The sequence below is a fragment of the Myxine glutinosa genome, chromosome 8, assembly GCF_964187855.1.
Source record: "Myxine glutinosa chromosome 8, kmMyxGlut1.1, whole genome shotgun sequence".
Taxonomy (NCBI): domain Eukaryota; kingdom Metazoa; phylum Chordata; class Myxini; order Myxiniformes; family Myxinidae; genus Myxine; species Myxine glutinosa.
Genome location: NC_136268.1, coordinates 77,971,773 through 77,991,755, shown reverse-complemented (window position 1 = coordinate 77,991,755; position 19,983 = coordinate 77,971,773). Strand labels below are relative to the sequence as shown.

General features: G+C 43.5%; 1 protein-coding gene across 11 annotated transcripts in view; it reads right to left on the bottom strand.

Annotated features, from left to right (window-relative positions):
• The window catches only part of LOC137412005 (breast cancer anti-estrogen resistance protein 3 homolog), a 224,856-nt gene that overhangs the window by 80,792 nt on the left and 124,081 nt on the right, over positions 1 to 19,983 (bottom strand). The window contains exon 1 of one of the 11 annotated variants that reach the window (XM_078783412.1): positions 14,843 to 15,303. The exons of 8 other annotated variants lie outside the window; for them this stretch is intronic. In XM_078783412.1, the coding sequence (XP_078639538.1) occupies positions 14,843 to 14,926 (84 nt within the window). In that variant the 5' untranslated portion in view covers positions 14,927 to 15,303. Of the gene's footprint in view, positions 1 to 14,842; positions 15,304 to 19,983 lie in introns of those variants that run through there. 2 more of the 11 variants (XM_078783411.1, XM_078783413.1) reach the window with 2 other exon arrangements.

Sequence of the window (19,983 nt, the reverse complement as noted above, 5' to 3'; positions counted from 1 at the left end):
AGGCAAAGTGTGACCGGAAGGGACGAGGTTCTCCTGACCACGTGGCCCTCGATCTGGGAAGCGAGAGGCGTTCCATTAGTGGACGCGCCCCTCACGCCCGACTTTTGGGCGGCCCCGGCAGGCCGTTTGTTTTGACGTTCCGTGACAGGCCCCGCACCCCCACCTCCGGGCCGACCGGAAGCTTGTGCTGAGTACATCATACCTGAACAACTCAGTGAGGCAGAACACAGCAGTGCACACCAGGGTGACCCCTTCAGTGCATAAACCAATTAACCTGTCCACTGCAGGGCATATAGAAATGAAGTTATTTTCTGCATATAATAATAATATAAGTTCAGTTCTATATAACAATTTCTGTTATCACCACTACCACTACAACTACCACTACTACAAGCTTTGTCTGGAATTTTGTGGACTAACAGACAAACAGACATACAGACAAGCTGGGATCAAAACATTACCTCCTTCCACCATTGAGTGTAGAGGTAAACATCATGGAAATTATATCATGCCCTAGATTTAATTCATGCTTACCCGTGTATTTGCTTCACTGGTTCACAAGGTCTTTTGCATACATGTAATTCAGACTCTCGTCTTCATTGCTGACCACACAATGTTCGCAACATATTAATGTACATTTGTGCCAAATTTGGTGCTTGTATCACAAAATGCACAATTCTTTTGAATATTTGGGCTAAGCCGCCCCACTATATCGGCCGGCCTCGAAGACCGAAATTGTGACGGTGTCACCCGAAAAATTTGAAATTACGAAATTTGAAAAAATTTGAAAAAAAAATTACGGAATTTCAAGTGGCCCAATATCTGAAAATGTTCGCAACATATTAATGTACATTTGTGCCAAATTTGGTGCTTGTATCACAAAATGCACAACAGGTTTGCTATGCTGCTACACTATTAGGCCCTTCAAAGCCTGCGCTATTACTACCAACTCCTGGTTGTTTGTCCTTTTTAAATGCTGAGCGTCAAGTAAGGAAGCAGCGCATACCTTTTTAAAAAGTCTTTGGTGTGAACTCAGCCAAGGTTGGAACCTCCGAGACTCAGTCGACAACACCGAGGATGGTCAAATTCATGAAGAACGTTATTTAAATGTTGTCCAGACTAAGTGGCCTGACCATGCAGTCATCGTTAATATAAAGGGGCCCATAGAGCCTTCCACCGATTTCTCTTCAATGAGGCGCAAATACAGTGGCCTTTGTGCAAGGAAACTGCTCGCGTGTGATGTCGCCTTGCTTTGTGATCTGGTTGCTGGCTCTCAGAGGCCTTGCTGTCGATTGTCTTGAAAAGTCTCCCTTTTTTTTGAAAGGTGCATTCAAGGACAGACAGAGCATGACATGACGTGTAATATTTTAACCTAATACTGTAGTCTGTCATTCAGTGCATTATGAGGACTCAAAAAACCCCCTTCAAAATTAACCCCTTCAAAAAAGGGGTTAATAATCCAGCAAAGATAAACAATCTATTAAATAATACATACTCAAGTCATGATGTAAAGAAAGAGCCTCAAAAGCAAGCATAAGAGGCCTTTTAATGGTGTTTTTTGTATACAATGTTGAGGCTCGTGGAGAAGCTAGAACATACAGTCACGTGAAAAAGTAAGTACACCCCATGTAAAGTTTTGACTTTTTCAACATATTTAAACATACAGCTATTTGATCTTCATTTCATCAATATTGATAGATAAAGGTGATATAATATAACAAATATCATGAAACATTTACATTTTGTAGTCCATTGTATAATTTAAATAAACATAAATGCAAATTTCGCATGTGGAAAAAGTAAGTACACCCCTACATTTATCACTACTTCAAATACCTAAAATTAGAATCAGGTGCACCAGCTCAGGTGCAAATGAATAGAACATCGTTAGAGAGGATCTTGGAGGAACCTGTCTTATTTAAACCTCAGACATTTAGTTTGGTTTGCCCTTTGTTGTTGAAGTGTGCGGCATCACCATGCCGAGATCAAAAGAGCTCTCTGAGGCCTTCAGAAAGAAGGTTATAGATGCCTACGAGTCTGGGAAGGGATTTAAAAAGATCTCCAAACTATTTGAAATCAATCATTCGACTGTCCGGAAGATCATCTACAAATGGAGAGGATTCCAAACAACTGCTAACTTGTTCAGGCCAGGCCGCCCCAGCAAGTTCAGCCCGAGAGCAGACCGCAAAATGCTGAAAGCAGTCTCTAAGAACCCCAGAATGTCATCACGGGACCTACAGGTAGCTCTTGCCACTGTTGATGTCAAAGTGCACAAGTCTACCATTAGAAAGAGGCTGCACAAATTTGATCTACATGGGAGGTGTGCCAGGAGGAAACCTTTGCTGTCCAGAAAGAACATCAGGGCAAGACTAAAGTTTGCCAATGAACAAAAAATTGGGAGGCAAAGACCAGCACTTCTGGAACAATGTGCTCTGGACAGATGAGTCAAACGTAGAGCTATTTGGCCACAGTATCAGAAATTATGTTTGGCGAAAACCAAAGACAGCATTTGACCACAAGAACCTGATACCAACTGTAAATCATGGTGGTGGAAATATTATGGTTTGGGGCAGCTTTGCTGCATCAGGGCCTGGGCAGCTCACCATCATAGAATCCACTATGAATTCTTCATTGTACCAGAGGGTGCTTGAGGATAATGTGAGGCCATCTGTCGGAAAGTTGAAGCTCAACCGAAGGTGAACCTTGCAACATGACAATGACCCTAAACATACCAGTAAATCCACCAAGGAATGGCTGAAAAGAAAGAAATGGAGGGTTCTGGAATGGCCAAGTCAAAGCCCGGATCTAAATCCCATCGAGATGTTGTGGGGAGATTTGAAACGAGCTGTGCATGCAAGAAACCTCTCAAACATCGCACAGCTGAAAGAATTCTGCATGGAGGAGTGGGCAACAATTTCTCCCAGTCGATGTCAGAGACTGGTAGACAGTTATAAGAAACGCCTACTTGAGGTTGTTTCTGCCAAAGGGGGCAATACCATCTATTGGAGCCAAGGGTGTACTTACTTTTTCCACATGCAAAATTTGCATTTATGTTTATTTAAATTATACAATGGACTACAAAATGTAAATGTATCATGATATTTGTTATATTATATCACTTTTATCTATCAATATTGTTGAAATGAAGATCACATAGCTGTATGTTGAAATATGTTGAAAAAGTCAAAACTTTACATGGGGTGTACTTACTTTCTCACGTGACTGTGCATCAGGATGTCAAAGAACAAAACGAACAGTGGAAAGAGAGGGGAGAAACACACCAACAGCAGGGTTGAGGGACAAAATGGAGGGAGACTTGGACAATTAAGGGATGTGGAGAAGAATGAGGGATATGGGTTGATACATGGGGTAGACAAGATGGATACAGAACCAAACTCTAAGGGGAAAAAAATGGAAAGTTGGAAAGAGGTGGGCTTGGAAAGTGTTAATGAGGGTAGAAAAGATTATGGTTTTGGATGGGGGATGATCTGAGATGGTAATCAACAGCTGTCTAAGTCTTGAATGAGGTTGAAGAGTGAGGAAGTTGGTCCCACAGGTAGGAGAAGGGATGAACTAACCAGATATCTACAATCACAAAGCGATCGCCAAGGGTAAGCATCGACTGGGGGAGGCTTACGATTGGCGATCACCTGTGACTTACCCTTGGCCTCCAATCCAATGATGGCCATATGGCCCAGAGTGGTATGATGTAAAATAAGCGTAAATACGCCTCGTCTAGGATTCTTAGAGAGGGAAAGTTCGTTCTGATTAGACCTTCGTCAAGTTTTGTGGAAAAAGTTAAAATGTCTATATAATTGGGTCATGACCTTAAAATTAGTCCAAGGTCAAAAATTATGTCAACCCTGCATACATTATATTCTCATTGATGATGCAAAATTACATTCCAAAGGCCACAGATGGATCCGAGCTACAGCTCGGACGTTGGCAGAAAAAAAGGGAGAAAACCCTAAATGGTGGTTTAGTACATTGAGGGGTGTAAGATCTTGATGTTTAACCTGGAGGAGCATGATGTGAATTAACTGTAAATGTGCCGCCTTGCCCTAGCTATCTAAGCGAGGGAAATTTCTTTCCGATCGGACAAACTTTAGTCGAGTTAATGTGAAAACTGTCCAAATGGCATTAGGTCATGACCTTGAAATGAGGTCATGGTCAAAAGATTAGGTCATCCCCCATATATTGTCTTCCCATTATTGATACAAAGTTTCATTCAGAAAGTCCTCAGACATTGGCAGTAAAAGGGAGAAAATCCTAAATAGTGTTTTGGTGCTCCAATGGATGCAAGAGTTAACCCAGAGGGGTATGATGTAAATTCATGTTAAATGCACCTTGCCCACACTATCTAGCAAGGGCAATTTCATTCCGGCCGAACAAACCTTAGTCGAGTTATGATAAGAATGTTAAAATTACTATAATTAAGTCTTGACCTTAAATTAGGTCAAAGGTCAAAAATAGGACAACACTGCAAACTTTATATTCACTTTACTGATGCAAAATTTCATTCCGAAAGTCCTACCTACCTGGATACAGCTCGGAAATTGATACAGTTTGTAAATTTGGAATGTTGAGTGCAGGAAGAAAACAAAGTTCCAAATGGTGGGTTAGTATTCCTAAGGGTCTGAGAAACTCTGTGGTACCATTAAAAATTGGGGGTGGTGAGCAATGATTCTGGATTTGGGAGTTTCATCAGGAGGAGGCAACTGGCAGCCCATCGTACCCTGCAGAAACTTGGGGGACGGGGACGGAGGATGTGGGAGGAGGGAGGCCAGGTTGTAGGGAGTGAGAGAACATGGAGAGAGCAGAGGGTGCTTGACCAGAAATGAGGTGGTAGAATACAGAAATAGACTACCACCGACCTGTCTGTGATGGGAAAGTGATAGGCCCATAATTTCAGCTTCATCGTGGGAGATTCCAATGATTTTGAAGACATTGGGTTCCATGGCGTAGATCTGAGAAAGGCAGGGACACCAGTCTAGAATGGGAGGGCAGTACTCCATGAAGCTGCAGATAAGGCCTTGTAGATGGATAAGAGTTCAGGTGTGTCAAGGAAGGACATTGCGCAACGGAGGATGCCCAATCGGTGGCTGGCTTTGGAAGCCAACTTTGAAATGTGGTTTGCCCAAGAAAGATCATGGCTATGAGTGAGATACAAGAATTTGTGTGACTGACCGTCTTTAAGAGGATTGTTAAGAAAGTAGACTGGAGGGTCTGCCAAACGGTCCTGTAGGACACAGAAAGAGAAAGAGTGTGAGATTTTTCAGGATTGAAAGACATATTCAAAGTGTTTGACCATGTTGTGATTTTGTCAAGATCTGAAGAGAGGGAAGAGGCTGCATCCTGCCTGTCTGAAGGATGAGGGATGTCACGGCAGAGGGTGGAGTCATCAGCAAATATATAAAGGGGATTTCCAGAGAATCAGAGAGATCGTTGATGAAGATCAGGAATAGGACTGGGCCCAGAATATTGTATTGGGGCACTCTAGCCTTAACAGGGAGAGGAGATAAAAGGATTCCGTTTAGTGTCACACGCTGGCTACAAGAGTAGAGACGTCAGTAAGGCATGTGTGGAGGTGGCCTTGGATGCCATAGGCAGAGAGTTTGGAAGAACAACGCATGGACTCTATTTGGTCTACTACAGGATGAACGTTGTCCTCAACATGCTCCATTCTGTTCTATGTAATGCTATTTTAGGCCATTGGACTCCAGTATATTTTTCAATTCTATCTTTCCATCTGATCTCAGGTCTATCTCTGCTTCATCCTGAGCAAACTCTTGGTTGTCCATTACTTTTTCTATGTGTCCATCCGAATAGCATTTGCAATTTTTTAATCGTGACCACAGTCGTTTTAATTTGGTTTACTATCCAATCCATTTGCCTACGTTCTCATCCCTTTTGACGATGCCAAAATGACACCTTTCCACAATTGTGTGACGATCATTTTTTTGCTCCATCTCCTTCGTTAGACACCGTGTGCCACTGCCATTGCTTGTATTACATATTGCTTATGCGGTACACTTTCTTTTTCAAATGCAGTTTGCGGTTCACGTTTTTACGTTTTTAAACACTGTTTAAAAAAAACAAACATATATATTATATATATATATATATATATATATATATATATATATATATATATATATATATATATATATATATATATATATATATATATACACATACATACATTCATACACACATACACACACACACACACACACACACACACACACACACACAGTGTGTACAATATACAGTGCCTAGAAAAAGTCTACACCCCCCCTATCAAAATTTTCACCTTTTGTTGCCTTATAGCCTGGAATTAAATCAGACTTTTTCCACCTTTATTTACACATCACAACCCACAACTTCCAAGTTAAAAACAAATTCTACAAATTTCAGAAAATTTATTAAAAATACAAAACTAGAATATCTTGGTTGGATAAATGTCCATCCCCTTTATAATAGCGATTGTAAATTAGCTCAGGTGTAACCAATCACCTTCAAAATCACACACCAAGTTAATTGGCCTCCACCTGCCTTAAATTTTAGTGATTCTGATTATTTCAGAATAAAATCAGCTGTTCCTGCAGGTTTCCTGTGCTGGATAGTGCATTTCACAGCAAAGACTCAAACATGAGCACCTAGGAGCTTTCAAAAGACTTCCGGGATAAAGTTGTGGAAAGGCACAGATAAGGGGATGGGTATAAAAAATATTTCAAAGGTCTTCAATATCCCTCCGGGCCTTGGAGCACAGTCAAGACAATCATTAAGAAGTGGAAGGTGTATAGTACCACCAAGACCCGGCCTAGATCAGGCTGTCCTTCCAAACTGGATGACCAAGCAATGAGGAGTCTGATCAGAGAGGCCACCAAGAGGCCAATGGCAACTTTGAAAGAGTTACAGGCCTTTATAGCAAATACTGGTCACTGTGTGAATGTGACAACAATATCCCAAGGACTCCACAAGTCTGGCATGTACGGAAGGGCAGAAAGAAGGAAGCCATCCCATTTGAGGTATGCAAAAAAACCACTCTGGAGATTCTGAAGCCATGTGGAAAAAAGGTTTGTGGTCTGATGAAACCAAGATGGAACTTTTTGGCCTAAATGAAAAACGTTAAGTTTGGTGCAAACCCAACACAGCACATTACCCAAAGAACACCATCCTTACATGTTGGTGGTGGCAGCATGTTGGTGGCATGTTGGTGGTGGCAGCATCATGTTATGGGGATGTTTCTCATCAGCAGGGACTGTGGCACTTGTCCGGATAGAAGGGAAAATGGATGGAGGAAAATACCGAAATATCTGAGAGTAAAACCTGCTGCCCTCTGCAACAATGCTGAAATTGGGATGGAAGTTCACCTTTCAGCATGACAATGACCAGAAACACACAGCCAAAGCTACACTGGAGTGGCTAAGGAACAAAAAGATAAATGTCCTTGAGTGACCCAGTCAGAGCCCTGACCTAAATCCAATTGAAAATCTGTGACATGACTTGAAGATTGCTGTCCATCAACGCTCCCACGGAACTTGTCGGAGCTTGAACAATTTTGTACAGAAGAATGGGCAAATCTGGCTGTAATTGCTGTCAAAGGTGCTTCCACCAAGTATTAACTCAGGTGGGGTAGACACTTATCCAACCAAGATATTCGAGTTTTGTATTTAAATAAATTTTCTGAAATTTGTAGACTTTGTTTTTCACTTGTGGTGGGTTACGATGTGTAAATAAAGGTGGAAAAAGTCTGATTTAATGCAATTTAATTCCAGGCTATAAGGTAACAAAAGGTGAAAATACTGAAAGGGGGTATAGACTTTCTATAGGTCTGTATGTATATATATATATATATATATATATATATATATATATATATATATATATATATATATATATATATATATATATATATATATATATATATATATTTCACAGATTCATCATATTAACCATAATAGGAAAACAAAAATGGTTTCTCCTGAATTGGAATCGTGATATCCCCATGGTTAGAGATAGATCCCCTTTCCCAGTCCCAAATTCATTGCGATCTCCCAGCAGCCCCACTTTATGTTAATTGCCTCGCGAGGCGCAGCTCGGCATTACGTCATCCTTCTGCACGATGGAAGCTCAGTAACCCCGGCCAAGCTTTGTAATTGTTTATCGCAATCTCTTTATGACGCACACTACACGTTAACGTTTTAGTCAAACGGAGGCATCCCGACATTCCGAGCAATGCGCAATGGTCGACCTGCCTACGGGTAACCCGGCCAATTTGTCATTTTTACTCATTAGTCATTCATCATCTCCAAGTAATTTCATGTCGCTCAAGCACCGACAGCTCAATTTCTGTGCCATCCTTTGTTGTAACGAAGATCCGTCTGTATTCCGTCAATGCTCGTTACCGAAGTGTGCATCAGCACGTAGATAGAGTTCACCTTCACATGTGGGCTGTCATCACCGGCTGCACAGTTACGACAGGTACTACAGGTAGGAATGTCATCGCAAGTTGTACGGGACATCACGGGTGGATTTTGGAAAATGCATCATTTCCTCAGGGTGTCTGTCATTGCGTCACGAATTGATCGCCCGGTGGTCACGTGGTGCGACCTGCTCGAATCGTCGTGTGGATGCACCGGATCGATGGATGGCGATACGTGCGCCGCTCATCGATCACGGTGGGCTTCATTAGGAGCCGCCTTTAACGAGCGATCATCTGTGCCGTGACTGCGAATTGCGCCGGGAAGCCATGCTTGCTGGAGGAGGTTCGAGGGCGGGGAGAGGGACGGAGAGAAACGATGCTGGCAGTCGTGCGATGAGGTCACTGTTGCGATGACGTCATAATGGATTTCAATATTGGTTATCCGTCGCCAGTTAAAAGGCTGGAATTTGATGGCCAGGAATCCCGAGCAGGCTTTGAGCCTAATGTTCGTGTCGGTCCTCCATTATTCAAACTCGTTATGAGTTGAATAGATAAATTACATGATCAGTAATTTTCATATCATCAATCATGCATTGATTGATAAATCCTTACAATAGAGAAGAGCTTCCATTTGTGTGGTCAAAAAGTTTCTCCAACACCATAATTTCATAGTAATATCGCACAATCACAATGAGCTACCCTGCTTGATTATATATTTACCCTCAAAATTTCATATTGCTTTTTAATTATCTGGATCTTCACCTCCAATTTCATATTGTACTATCGTGATTTATCGTGATTTATCGTGAGATATCGTGCTATATATCGGTTTTGGCCCCATCACTCAATGGTGAAGAATCACTTAAAACATTCTCTTAGTCAGGTTCACTATGTTAACAAATATAATTTCGTTCAAAAATTTGGGATTAGCAAACCTGTACATTTTTGGAATCTTCAGAGCATGGAGAATCTGAAAATCAATGTTGGCATTTGCACAGACACCTTCATGGCCGCCATTTTTGATTTTGAAAATGGCCGCCATAAAATACATATTTTGCGCGATCTCGGCTTCTAGTCAACCTAGAGACTTAATTAAATATGCTAATCCTATGTTTTCTGGGTCAAGGAATCCAATAAAGGCCTCAAAATAGTGCTCAGGATTATAGAAAAGCAACAAACAAAGGTAATTGAAAACCATTGTCTTTATATTTGTGATATAACTGTATTACATAATACATGATATTGCAAGTCCTTTGAAGTTATAGGTTGTTATAGGAAGTTATAGGTAGTATCAGATTGAACTATAAGTCCTATACACAGGATCTACGAGGTCTATACCGTTCAGGAATATGCTTTTACAGATCTTCATCACTGTCCTGAGTGTCATTTTCGCAAAGGTTTCTACGCAAATGTAAACATTAATTTTTGGATTCCTCATGCTCTGAATATTCCAAAAATGTATCGTTTTGCTAATCTACCAAAATTTTGAACGAAAAAACATAGTGAACCTGACTATCTGATCTGGTTCCGGATCCTCACCAAAATCTAGTCATTTCGTCGACATCACATACCCAACCTGTTCACCAATTTCCATCCGAATCCATCCATAACTCTGAGTCTTTGAGACATTGTGCTACATATCGTTTTTAGCCCAATCAACAATGGTGAAGAATCACTTAAAAAAATTATCTGATTCGGATTCAAATCTTCATCTAAATCTAATAAATTAGATTAATGAACAGGATTAAATAATTAAATAGATATATGTGGGAAAGTTACACACCCAGACCAGGAATCGAACCCAGGTCCTCTGAAAAACCGTACCAGTGCTCTGCCATCTGAGCTATTTAGGTGACCCGGACTGAGCATGCAATTTTCCCACACATATGATTGCCGCTCTCTTTCCGTCAATGCTTCCAGGGCACTCGCTGCCAACCATAGGAGCACCAATGGCAACGGTTCGATTCCTGGTCTGGTGCATGTAATTTTCCCACATATACACAAAGAATTAAGTTAAGCACCCCTACACAACGAATTAAGGTAAGCACCCCCTAATATATATTCTTTGTGTATATGTATACATTGGCATATATTCTAAGGTATGTGAGATCAAATAATGATTGGTATGACATTAGCAATTATCCATTGATGAAATTGAGTGATCAAAGTGAAAAAAAGTGATTGGTTGAGTCAGTGATCCGATCACGTGGGTCCTACACACGTTATTGACGCAAAGATCGCTAGAGGTCTTCTCAGAACAATGACTGTACGTTAGAAAACATAAACGTCATCCACACTGTCCGTGATGGACCTATAGCTCCATACTTAAATTGAGGTGAAAATATGCCTAAAATTCCCAAAAAATTTCACCTTAAATTATTCAGAATAAAATATTGAAAACGGCATGATTGTTATGTTTTTATGTGACCATAATATCACTTCTCCAGAAAATATAGCAATATCATGGGTATATTACACTGTTTTGACGACAACAAACTTGTAATGTGCGAGGTTGTAAAAAAACGGGGGGGGTGCTTAACTTAATTCTTTGTGTATATATCAATTTAAATCTAATCATTTCGTCATCGTCACACACCCATCTCATCCACAATTTTTTTTGCCGAATCCGTCCACAACTTGAGATATCCTGTTCACAGACAGACAGACAAATGTGAAAATATAACCTCGATCCACATCCGCATAACCTCCGGAGGTAACAAAAGGCGAAAAGTGTTGACAATCACCCGAATTTTTTTTTTTCATCACACAAGGATACAGCAGAACCAGAAAAGGGTCCTCGGTCTGTCTCGCTCATCAGGGGTGTGTTCAGTTACCAATTAGCTTGCTATCGCTTACCAAGCCAGCCGTTCCTTGCCAACGGTTTCCTTGGAGTGCTTTCTTGAGTGCTGAAACCACTTGGTGAGCACTCTACGAGAAACCTTTTGTTTTTCCATGAGTCTCGTTTATGTAAAAAAAAAAAAAAAAAAAAAACTTGGTAACTGAACACACCAATGAAAGTGCTGGGGTGTTCCATTACCAATCAGCTTGTCCTAGTAGATGTACCTAGTCCTAGTGTACATGCTTTATTAACTCGGTGAAACATTAAATGGAGTCCATGTATTAATGCATTTTCATGCATTCGTGTGTTTTGGGGAATGTTTTGGGGCTAAATGTTTTTTGTGCCCAGGGCCCCCAAAAAATCTGAATTCCCCCAATCTGAATCCAGGGCTCCTCTGCCTCAAACACAAGGTAGCTTAGTGACTTGTACTAGGAAGATTTGAGAAAAAGTTTTCTGTAAAGTGTAAACGGTTGATTGGGGAAGTTTCTGGGGAGACCTCAACATGAATAAATACATAACCAAGGAGATAATTTGCCCAAATTTGGAAGAACACCTTTACACCATCATTGGATGAACCAACTCTGCAATGCTTCGCTGTTAAAATCCATGAAAGAGAAAACTACCCAAAGTCAACAACCTCTAAAAGGAAGTGTGTGGGTTCAAGGTATAAAAATAGGCAAAAACAACTTAACTTCTCAAATCTCAACAAACTAGCAATACAAAGACAAATTCACAAGGTACAGTCGTGGCCAAAAATATTGGCATTCTTGCACTTTTTTCATATAACTCACAATTTCCTCTAAAAATAAGTTGAAATTGACAAAAGTATTTGGTCTCCACAATTCTTTATTTCACTATTAATATCACAGAACCTTTGTTTTTGATTCAGAATTTAATATATCCTTTTAAATCAGAAAATGAAAAGAAATGGCATTGACAAAAGTATTGACACCCTAGACTTAATATTTGGTAGCACAACCTTTAGACAAAATAACTGCAGTCAAGCGCTTCCTATATCCATGAATGAGCTTCCTTACACCTCTCTACTGGAAGTTTGGCCCACTCTTCTTGTGCAAACTGCTCCAGTTCTTCCAGATTTGAAGGGTGCCTTCTCCCATTTGCTGTTTTCAGATCTCCCCACAGGTGTTCAATGGGATTTAGATCTGGACTCATTGCTGGCCATTTCAGAACAGTCCAGCATTTTGTATTGAACCATTCCTGGGTGCTTTTTGAAGTGTGCTTGGGTCGTTGTCCTGCTGCAAGACCCATGACCTTCGATGGAGACCCAGCTTTCTGACACTGGGTTGAACATTGCGCTCCAAAATGCCTTGGTAATCTCCTGATTGCATGATGCCATGCACACATTCAAGGTACCCAGTGCCAGAGGCGGCACAGCAACTGCAAAACATCACTGAACCTCCTCCATGTTTGACTGCAGGAAAGGTGTTCTTTTCTTTGAAGGCTTCATTTTGTTTTCTGTAAACATAGAGATTATGTGCTTTACCATAAAGCTCTAATTTGGTCTCATCTGTCTACAGGACATTCTCCCAGAAGGATTTTGGATTGTTCAGGTGTGTTTTGGCAAACTACAGTCAGGCTTTCACAGCAGTGGGGTCCTCCTGGGTCTCATAACATAGAACCCCCTTTCATTGAGTTGGGGATGGAGGATGTGAGTTGAAACTGTCGTACCTTGTATCTGAAGGTCAGCTTGAATCTGTTTGGCAGTTGATTGAGGTGCTTTTTCCACCATTCGAACAATCCTTCGCTGCAATCGTCAATCACGTTTTATCTTTCGGCCACGTCCAGGGAGGTTGGCTACAGTGCCTTGGGCCTTAAACTTCCTGATAACATTGCGTACGATGGACACAGGAACATCAAGGTCTCTGGAGATGGAGTTGTAGCCTTGAGATTGTCCATGCTTGGCTACAATCATGTGTCTGACGTCCTCAGACAATTCTCTGGTTTTCTTTCTTTTCTCCATGCTCATTGCGGTTTACGCAGTAACACAAAACAGCAGAATGACTCCTTTTCTCTATTCAAACTGGTTGAATGAGTGATTTTTATATTGCAGGCACCTGCAACTCACCTCAGGTGAGTTCAATTCCAAAGTAAAGGAAAATCACCTGCTTGAAATGTAATTATTTCTAACAACCTCTAAACGGTGCCAATAATATTGTCCGGGCCATTTTAGCATTTCTGTGTGGAATAAGCTACGATTTAATGATTTTTTCAGCTTTTTTCGTTTTGTTCCAATGCAAACAAAATAAATACAAATGTGGATCCCAAAAGATTTTTTTATTTCAACAATTTTCTGGAAGAAATGGTGCATTATTTGAAAAAAAGTGCAAGGGTGCCAATATTTTGGCCACGACTGTATACATGAGATGACAAATAATGGATTGAATGTTAAACTATACGATGATCGTAGGTAAGAATAGGCAAGTGGGAAGGAGGGCAAGACTTCGACATCCTCCAAAGGATATTAGCATGAAGTTCATGAACCACCAAACTGAAGGTCGCAGAGATTTCCCCAAGTTCACATTATTAGCTCCCACAGTTCTGGGCAATACACTCGTGACCTCAATGGCCTCATCCAGTCGACGAGAGCAAGTCAGCAATGTGACACTGATTCTAAAAACCAAAATCACAGGCGAAGAGCACCATGGATTCAGGCGAGGGTATGTTGAACAACCTTTACTGGAAGAGATGAAAGTAAGCAAAGGTATAAGCTACCTGTCATTAGTAAACGTGTCTAAAGAAGGGCCAGAAAAGATAAATTAATGTGCTTTGCACCATCAGCATGTATTGATCACGTTTAACCACTCACACCCCTCAAGGAAGGGAATGTGCAGCCACTGGGGACCGAGGGTTGCGCAGCCTGTTGTGCATTACGTCAGCATAATGAAGCAGGAGGGGCCAGGGGGGCTGCGCGCGCGACGCGGGGTCTCCGATACACACGTGCGGCCTCGAGCCCCGAGACTATGGTGGTGATGCGGGTTCTGAAATAGCACATCGTTGCCAATCGTGTAACGGCCACATCAGCGGAGGTCTGCGCGGCTAAGGGCGGACGTTGGACTGGAACATCGAGGATCGGCATCGCCCTTGATGTCGAGTCCGTCCGATGCCCGGTCCGGACGTTTCACTGTACATCGACGCTCCGTTTGTCTATAGCTACCGGTCAAACCGGCCGAGCTAAAAGCATATTCCGACTCCCCGGTGTCCGTCTCCTCCTGACCCTGTTTTTATCGCTCTTCTCCAAAGCGAACGCACTTCCAAGGGTCTCGTGTTACAGCCTGCGGACAGGTGCGCCGGACGCGCTGCCACGTAAGGCAGGTAGATCGCATAAGCAGATAAGCATTAAGAGCGACACCATAAAAGATAAAAAAGGAAATAATTTGATTTCCTTTTTATTTCTGCTCATTCCAAATACAACTGCGGTGTAGCCTAAAGCAAATCAAACAAACGCCGGACGGGTGAACCTCACTGTTCCGATGGTGCACGCCGGGCACGACCCGGTCCAAGGAAAGAAGGCAAAACGGAAGGAAAGCATAAAAGTGTGTAGGAGCGGCGGTTACCTGCACCTGCACGCAGGAGCTTCGGTAGAAGCAGCAAGTGGCGGCGGACAGAGCCTGCCAGAAACTGCACTTCTGCGACGACATGTCGCAGCGCCTTGGATCGCGATCTTTGCAGACGATTTGTCGGGGATGGGCACGGCAAGGGCAGGAGGTAACGGACGGTTTAGCTCCAGGGAGAGAGAGGCGATGGTGCTGCAAGCAGGCACCGCGGTTTCCTGCACTCCCTCGACCACCCCCCAGACGCTCGCACACCCCACATGATGCTCACATGACGTCACAGTTCGCGCCTCAGCACCGCGTGACGTCACACTCGTCCAACATCCATGGCTCGCCAAAGTCCAGTCCACACGCTATACGATCTTCTCTCTTTGTCCCTCGTTCCTCCGGTATCGATGCATGACGCTGCACGAGCGAGATTACGTCATCACTAAGCCACACGACACAGGCATCTGGCCTGCACTACAGAGGAGGAGCTGACGGGTGTAAGGGTGGAGGGGAGAGCGGGGTGTGTTCTTGGCAAGTTGAGAAGCTGGTTATTAAAAACCAATCAACTCAAATAATCCGGTTTATAATGCCGCACAATAGTTTAAAATACGATGTGCAGGTGTGACCTTGACCTGCATGACTGCGACGGTAGAACTCCCACCTGTGCTATACAGCAAACCAGGCACGCGGAAGAGCTGGAGAAATGTTTCTCTCTGTAAGGGTCGCTGTCCTTATTATTTGTCCCCGGAGCCTTGTTATTTCATTCCGTGGAATGACGCGCCAGCCAATTGAGGTCGCCGAGAGCGAGACCACGCAGAGTCGGACAAGCCACATGTGAGATTATTCCTGTTCGTGTTCCCAGGACTTAAACATTCCATGCTGAACTCAAAATACGACGGGAGCATGCCGGCGCTTTTGAGCTAAGACTAAAATAATATGGACAATATGGCAAACTCTGCTCGTTTCTTAGCACTCTGGGGCTTACTTTGCTTGCTAAAGCTTTTAATACTCGAACAGACCGATCCAGGCCCGACTGTCTCCATGTGGAATTATTGAACGAGGAAAAACTGGTAAAGAGGTAAAGATTTCGCTCTGAGATCTGAGCTGATACCAATAATGGTCGAGTCAAGGAATATTAAATTGGTGAAGAGCAGAGGTTATGTGGCTCAAAGTACAATCTATTGTACTACGGTACGGAGATCATGGTACAATATTAGTTTTCATTCTTCATCTGACTAAGGTACTTGGGTGGATCCAGTCTGGCAGTCTGCAAATTGTAAAAGAGACAAGCAAGCCTTGTACGTCGATATATACAGTCACGTGAAAAAGTAAGTACGCCCCATGTAAAGTTTTGACTTTTTCAACATATTTCAACATACAGCTATTTGATCCTCATTTCAACAATATTGATAGATAAAGGTGATATAATATAACAAATATCATGAAACATTTACATTTTGTAGTCCATTGTATAATTTAAATAAACATAAATGCAAATTTCGCAGGTGGAAAAAGTAAGTACACCCTTGGCTCCAATAGGTGGTATTGCCCCCTTTGGCAAAAACAACATCACTTAGGCGTTTTTTATAACTGTCTACCAGTCTCTGACATCGACTTGGAGAAATCTTTGCCCACTCCTCCATATAGAATTCTTTCAGCTGTGCGATGTTTGAGGGGTTTCTTGCATGCACAGCTCGTTTCAAATCCCCCCACAACATCTCGATGGGATTTAGATCCGTGCTTTGATTTGGCCATTCCAGAACCCTCCATTTCTTTCTTTTCAACCATTCCATGGTGGATTTACTGGTACTAGGGCATGCCCGTACTATATATATATCTAAAATTATATCCCCCCCCTCTATTTACATGAAATGGTTTGGTCCAAAGCGAACGGCCTGCGAGTACGGTGACAATCCCCCCCCTCTATTTACATGAAATGGTTTGGTCCAAAGCGAACGGCTTGCGAGTACGGTGACAATCCCCCCCCTCTATTTACATGAAATGGTTTGGTCCAAAGCGAACGGCTTGCGAGTACGGTGACAATCCCCCCCCTCTATTTACATGCAATGGTTTGGTCCAAAGCGAACGGCTTGCGGAGTTTGGTAAAGAAATCGCCATAGCTCGGTAACTACTTGTCCGATTAATATGAAACCTTGAAAAGGCACATCCTCGGGTCCCCAGCAATATACCTGGCAAGTTTCAAGTATATCGGACCCGTGGTTGTCGAGAAACAGCGGTCACAGACAAACACACAGACACACACACAGACACACAGACACACAGAGATTACTGGAATTATAGATACTAGGGCATGCCCGTACTATATATATGCCCGTACTATATATATATCTAAAATTATATCCCCCCCCCTCTATTTACATGAAATGGTTTGGTCCATTCGCAACGCCAAAGCGAACGGCGAACGGCTTGCGAGTACGGTGACAATCCCCCCCCTCTATTTACATGAAATGGTTTGGTCCATTCGCAACGACCACAGAACCCCCCCCCCCTCTATTTACATGAAATGGTTTGGCCCATTCGCAACGCCAAAGCGAACGGCGAACGGCTAAATCGCCATAGCTCAGTAACTACTTGTCCGATTAATTTAAAACCTTGAAAAGGCACATCCTCGGGTCCCCAGCAATATACCTGGCAAGTTTCAAGTATATCGGACCGGTAGTTGTCGAGAAACAGCGGTCACAGACAAACATACAAACATACAAACAAACATACACACAGAGATTAGTGGAATTATAGATAGATGTTTAGGGTCATTGTCATGTTGCAAGGTCCACCTTCGGTTGAGCTTCAACTTTCCGACAGATTGCCTCACATTATCCTCAAGCACCCTCTGGTACAATGAAGAATTCATAGTGGATTTAATGATGGTGAGCTGCCCAGGCCCTGATGCAGCAAAGCTGCCCCAAACCATAATGTTTCCACCACCATGCTTTACAGTTGGTATCAGGTTCTTGTGGTCAAATGCTGTCTTTGGTTTTCGCCAAATATGTTTTCTGGTACTGTGGCCAAATAACTCTACCTTTGACTCATCTGTCCAGAGCACATTGTTCCAGAAGTGCTGGTCTTTGCCTCGGTGTTCATTGGCAAACTTTAGTCTTGCCCTGATGTTCTTTCTGGACAGCAAAGGTTTCCTCCTGGCACACCTCCCATGTAGATCAAATTTGTGCAGCCTCTTTCTAATGGTAGACTCATGCACTTTGACATCAACAGTGGCAAGAGTTACCTGTAGGTCCCGTGATGACATTCTGGGGTTCTTAGAGACTCTTTCAGCATCTTGCGGTCTCCTCTCGGGCTGAACTTGCTGGGGCGGCCTGGCCTGAACAAGTTGGCAGTTGTTTGGAATCTTCTCCACTTGCAGATGATCTTCCGGACAGTCGAATGATTGATTTCAAATTGTTTGGAGATCTTTTTAAATCCCTTCCCATACTCGTAGGCATCTATGACCTTCTTTCTGAAGGCCTCAGAGAGATCTTTTGATCTAGGCATGGTGACGCCACACACTTCAACAACAAAGAGCAAACCAAACTAAATGTCTGAGGTTTAAATAAGACAGGTTCCTCCAACATCCTATCTAACGATGTTCTAATCATTTGCACCTGAGCTGGTGCACCTGATTCTAATTTTAGGTATTTGAAGTCGTAATAAATGTAGGGGTGTACTTACTTTTTCCACATGCGAAATTTGCATTTATGTTTATTTAAATTATACAATGGACTACAAAATGTAAATGTTTCATGGTATTTATTATATTATATCACCTTTATCTATCAATATTGTTGAAATGAAGATCAAATAGCTGTATGTTGAAATATGTTGAAAAGGTAAAAACTTTACATGGGGTGTACTTACTTTTTCACGTGACTGTATATATATATATATATATATATATATATATATATATATATATATATATATATATATATATATATATATATATATATATATATATATATATATATATTGTAGCGGTTACCGCTGGATGCACACAATCGCCTTGCACCGGCCAGAACACGGCCAGACGCGCCTCTCCCGGGCATGCCCGGACTCACTGTTCCCGGGCACGCCCGAACCTCCCGGGCACGCCCGGTCTCGTCTTTCCCGGGCATGCCCGCTCTCGCCTTTCCAGGGCTCGCCCAGAGCGTCCGGGCATGCCCGCTATCGCCTTTTCAGGGCTCGCCCAGAGCGTCCGGGCATGCCCGCTATCGCCTTTCCAGGGCTCGCCCAGAGCGCCCGGGCACGCCCGCTATCGCCTTTCCAGTGCTCGTCCAGAGCGCCCGGGCACGCCCAGCCTCGACTTGCCAGGCCGCAGCCAAACACGCCCGGGCAGGTCCAGACTCGCCTTTCCAAGGCTCGCCCTTGACACCCGGGCATGCCCGGTATAGCTTTTGCCGCGCAAACTTCCCGACATAAATGTGTATATATATTGCTGCCCGATAAACGGGCTTGTCAGAATACCTGAGCTGTTTTGTTTCAATAAAGCAACTCGGACGAATTCCGTCTTTGGTCGCGTCAATTCTTTCGACTCGCGTTGGAGCGCAGTTCCTTCATTGGTGACCTACCGACATGGATACGGCAGTGACGCTTAAACTGCCTACCTTCTGGGAGGCTCACGCGGCTGTTTGGTTCGCTCAGGCGGACTCTCAGTTCGCCCTGCGAGGCATCACCGCGGACGACACTCGCTTCCACAATGTTGTGGCGGCGCTCGGTTCCGCCACCGCGGCCCGCGCCTTCAGCCTCCTCGAGCACCCGCCAGCTGCTGACAAATACGACGCGCTGAAGACACTCCTCCTCGACGCTTTCGCCCTCTCAACGGCAGCACGCGCACGGCGCCTGCTCGCTCTGCCCGAGCTCGGCGACACGCGCCCGTCCGAGCGCATGGACTATATGCTCTCGTTGCTCGGTGAGCACTCTCCGGATTTTCTGTTCCGCGAGCTGTTCCTTCGCCAGCTGCCTCACCTGGTACGCCTCGCCCTGGCTGGCACGTTGATCACGGATTCCCGCGCCCTCGCCAGGGAAGCCGATAAGATCTCCTCGGCGGGCCAGTACATCGGCGTGGTTACCTGGAGCCCGCCGCCGTCCGAGGCGACGCCCACGACGCCCGAGCGCCCTGCGCGGTTGGAGGCCGAACTGCCGGT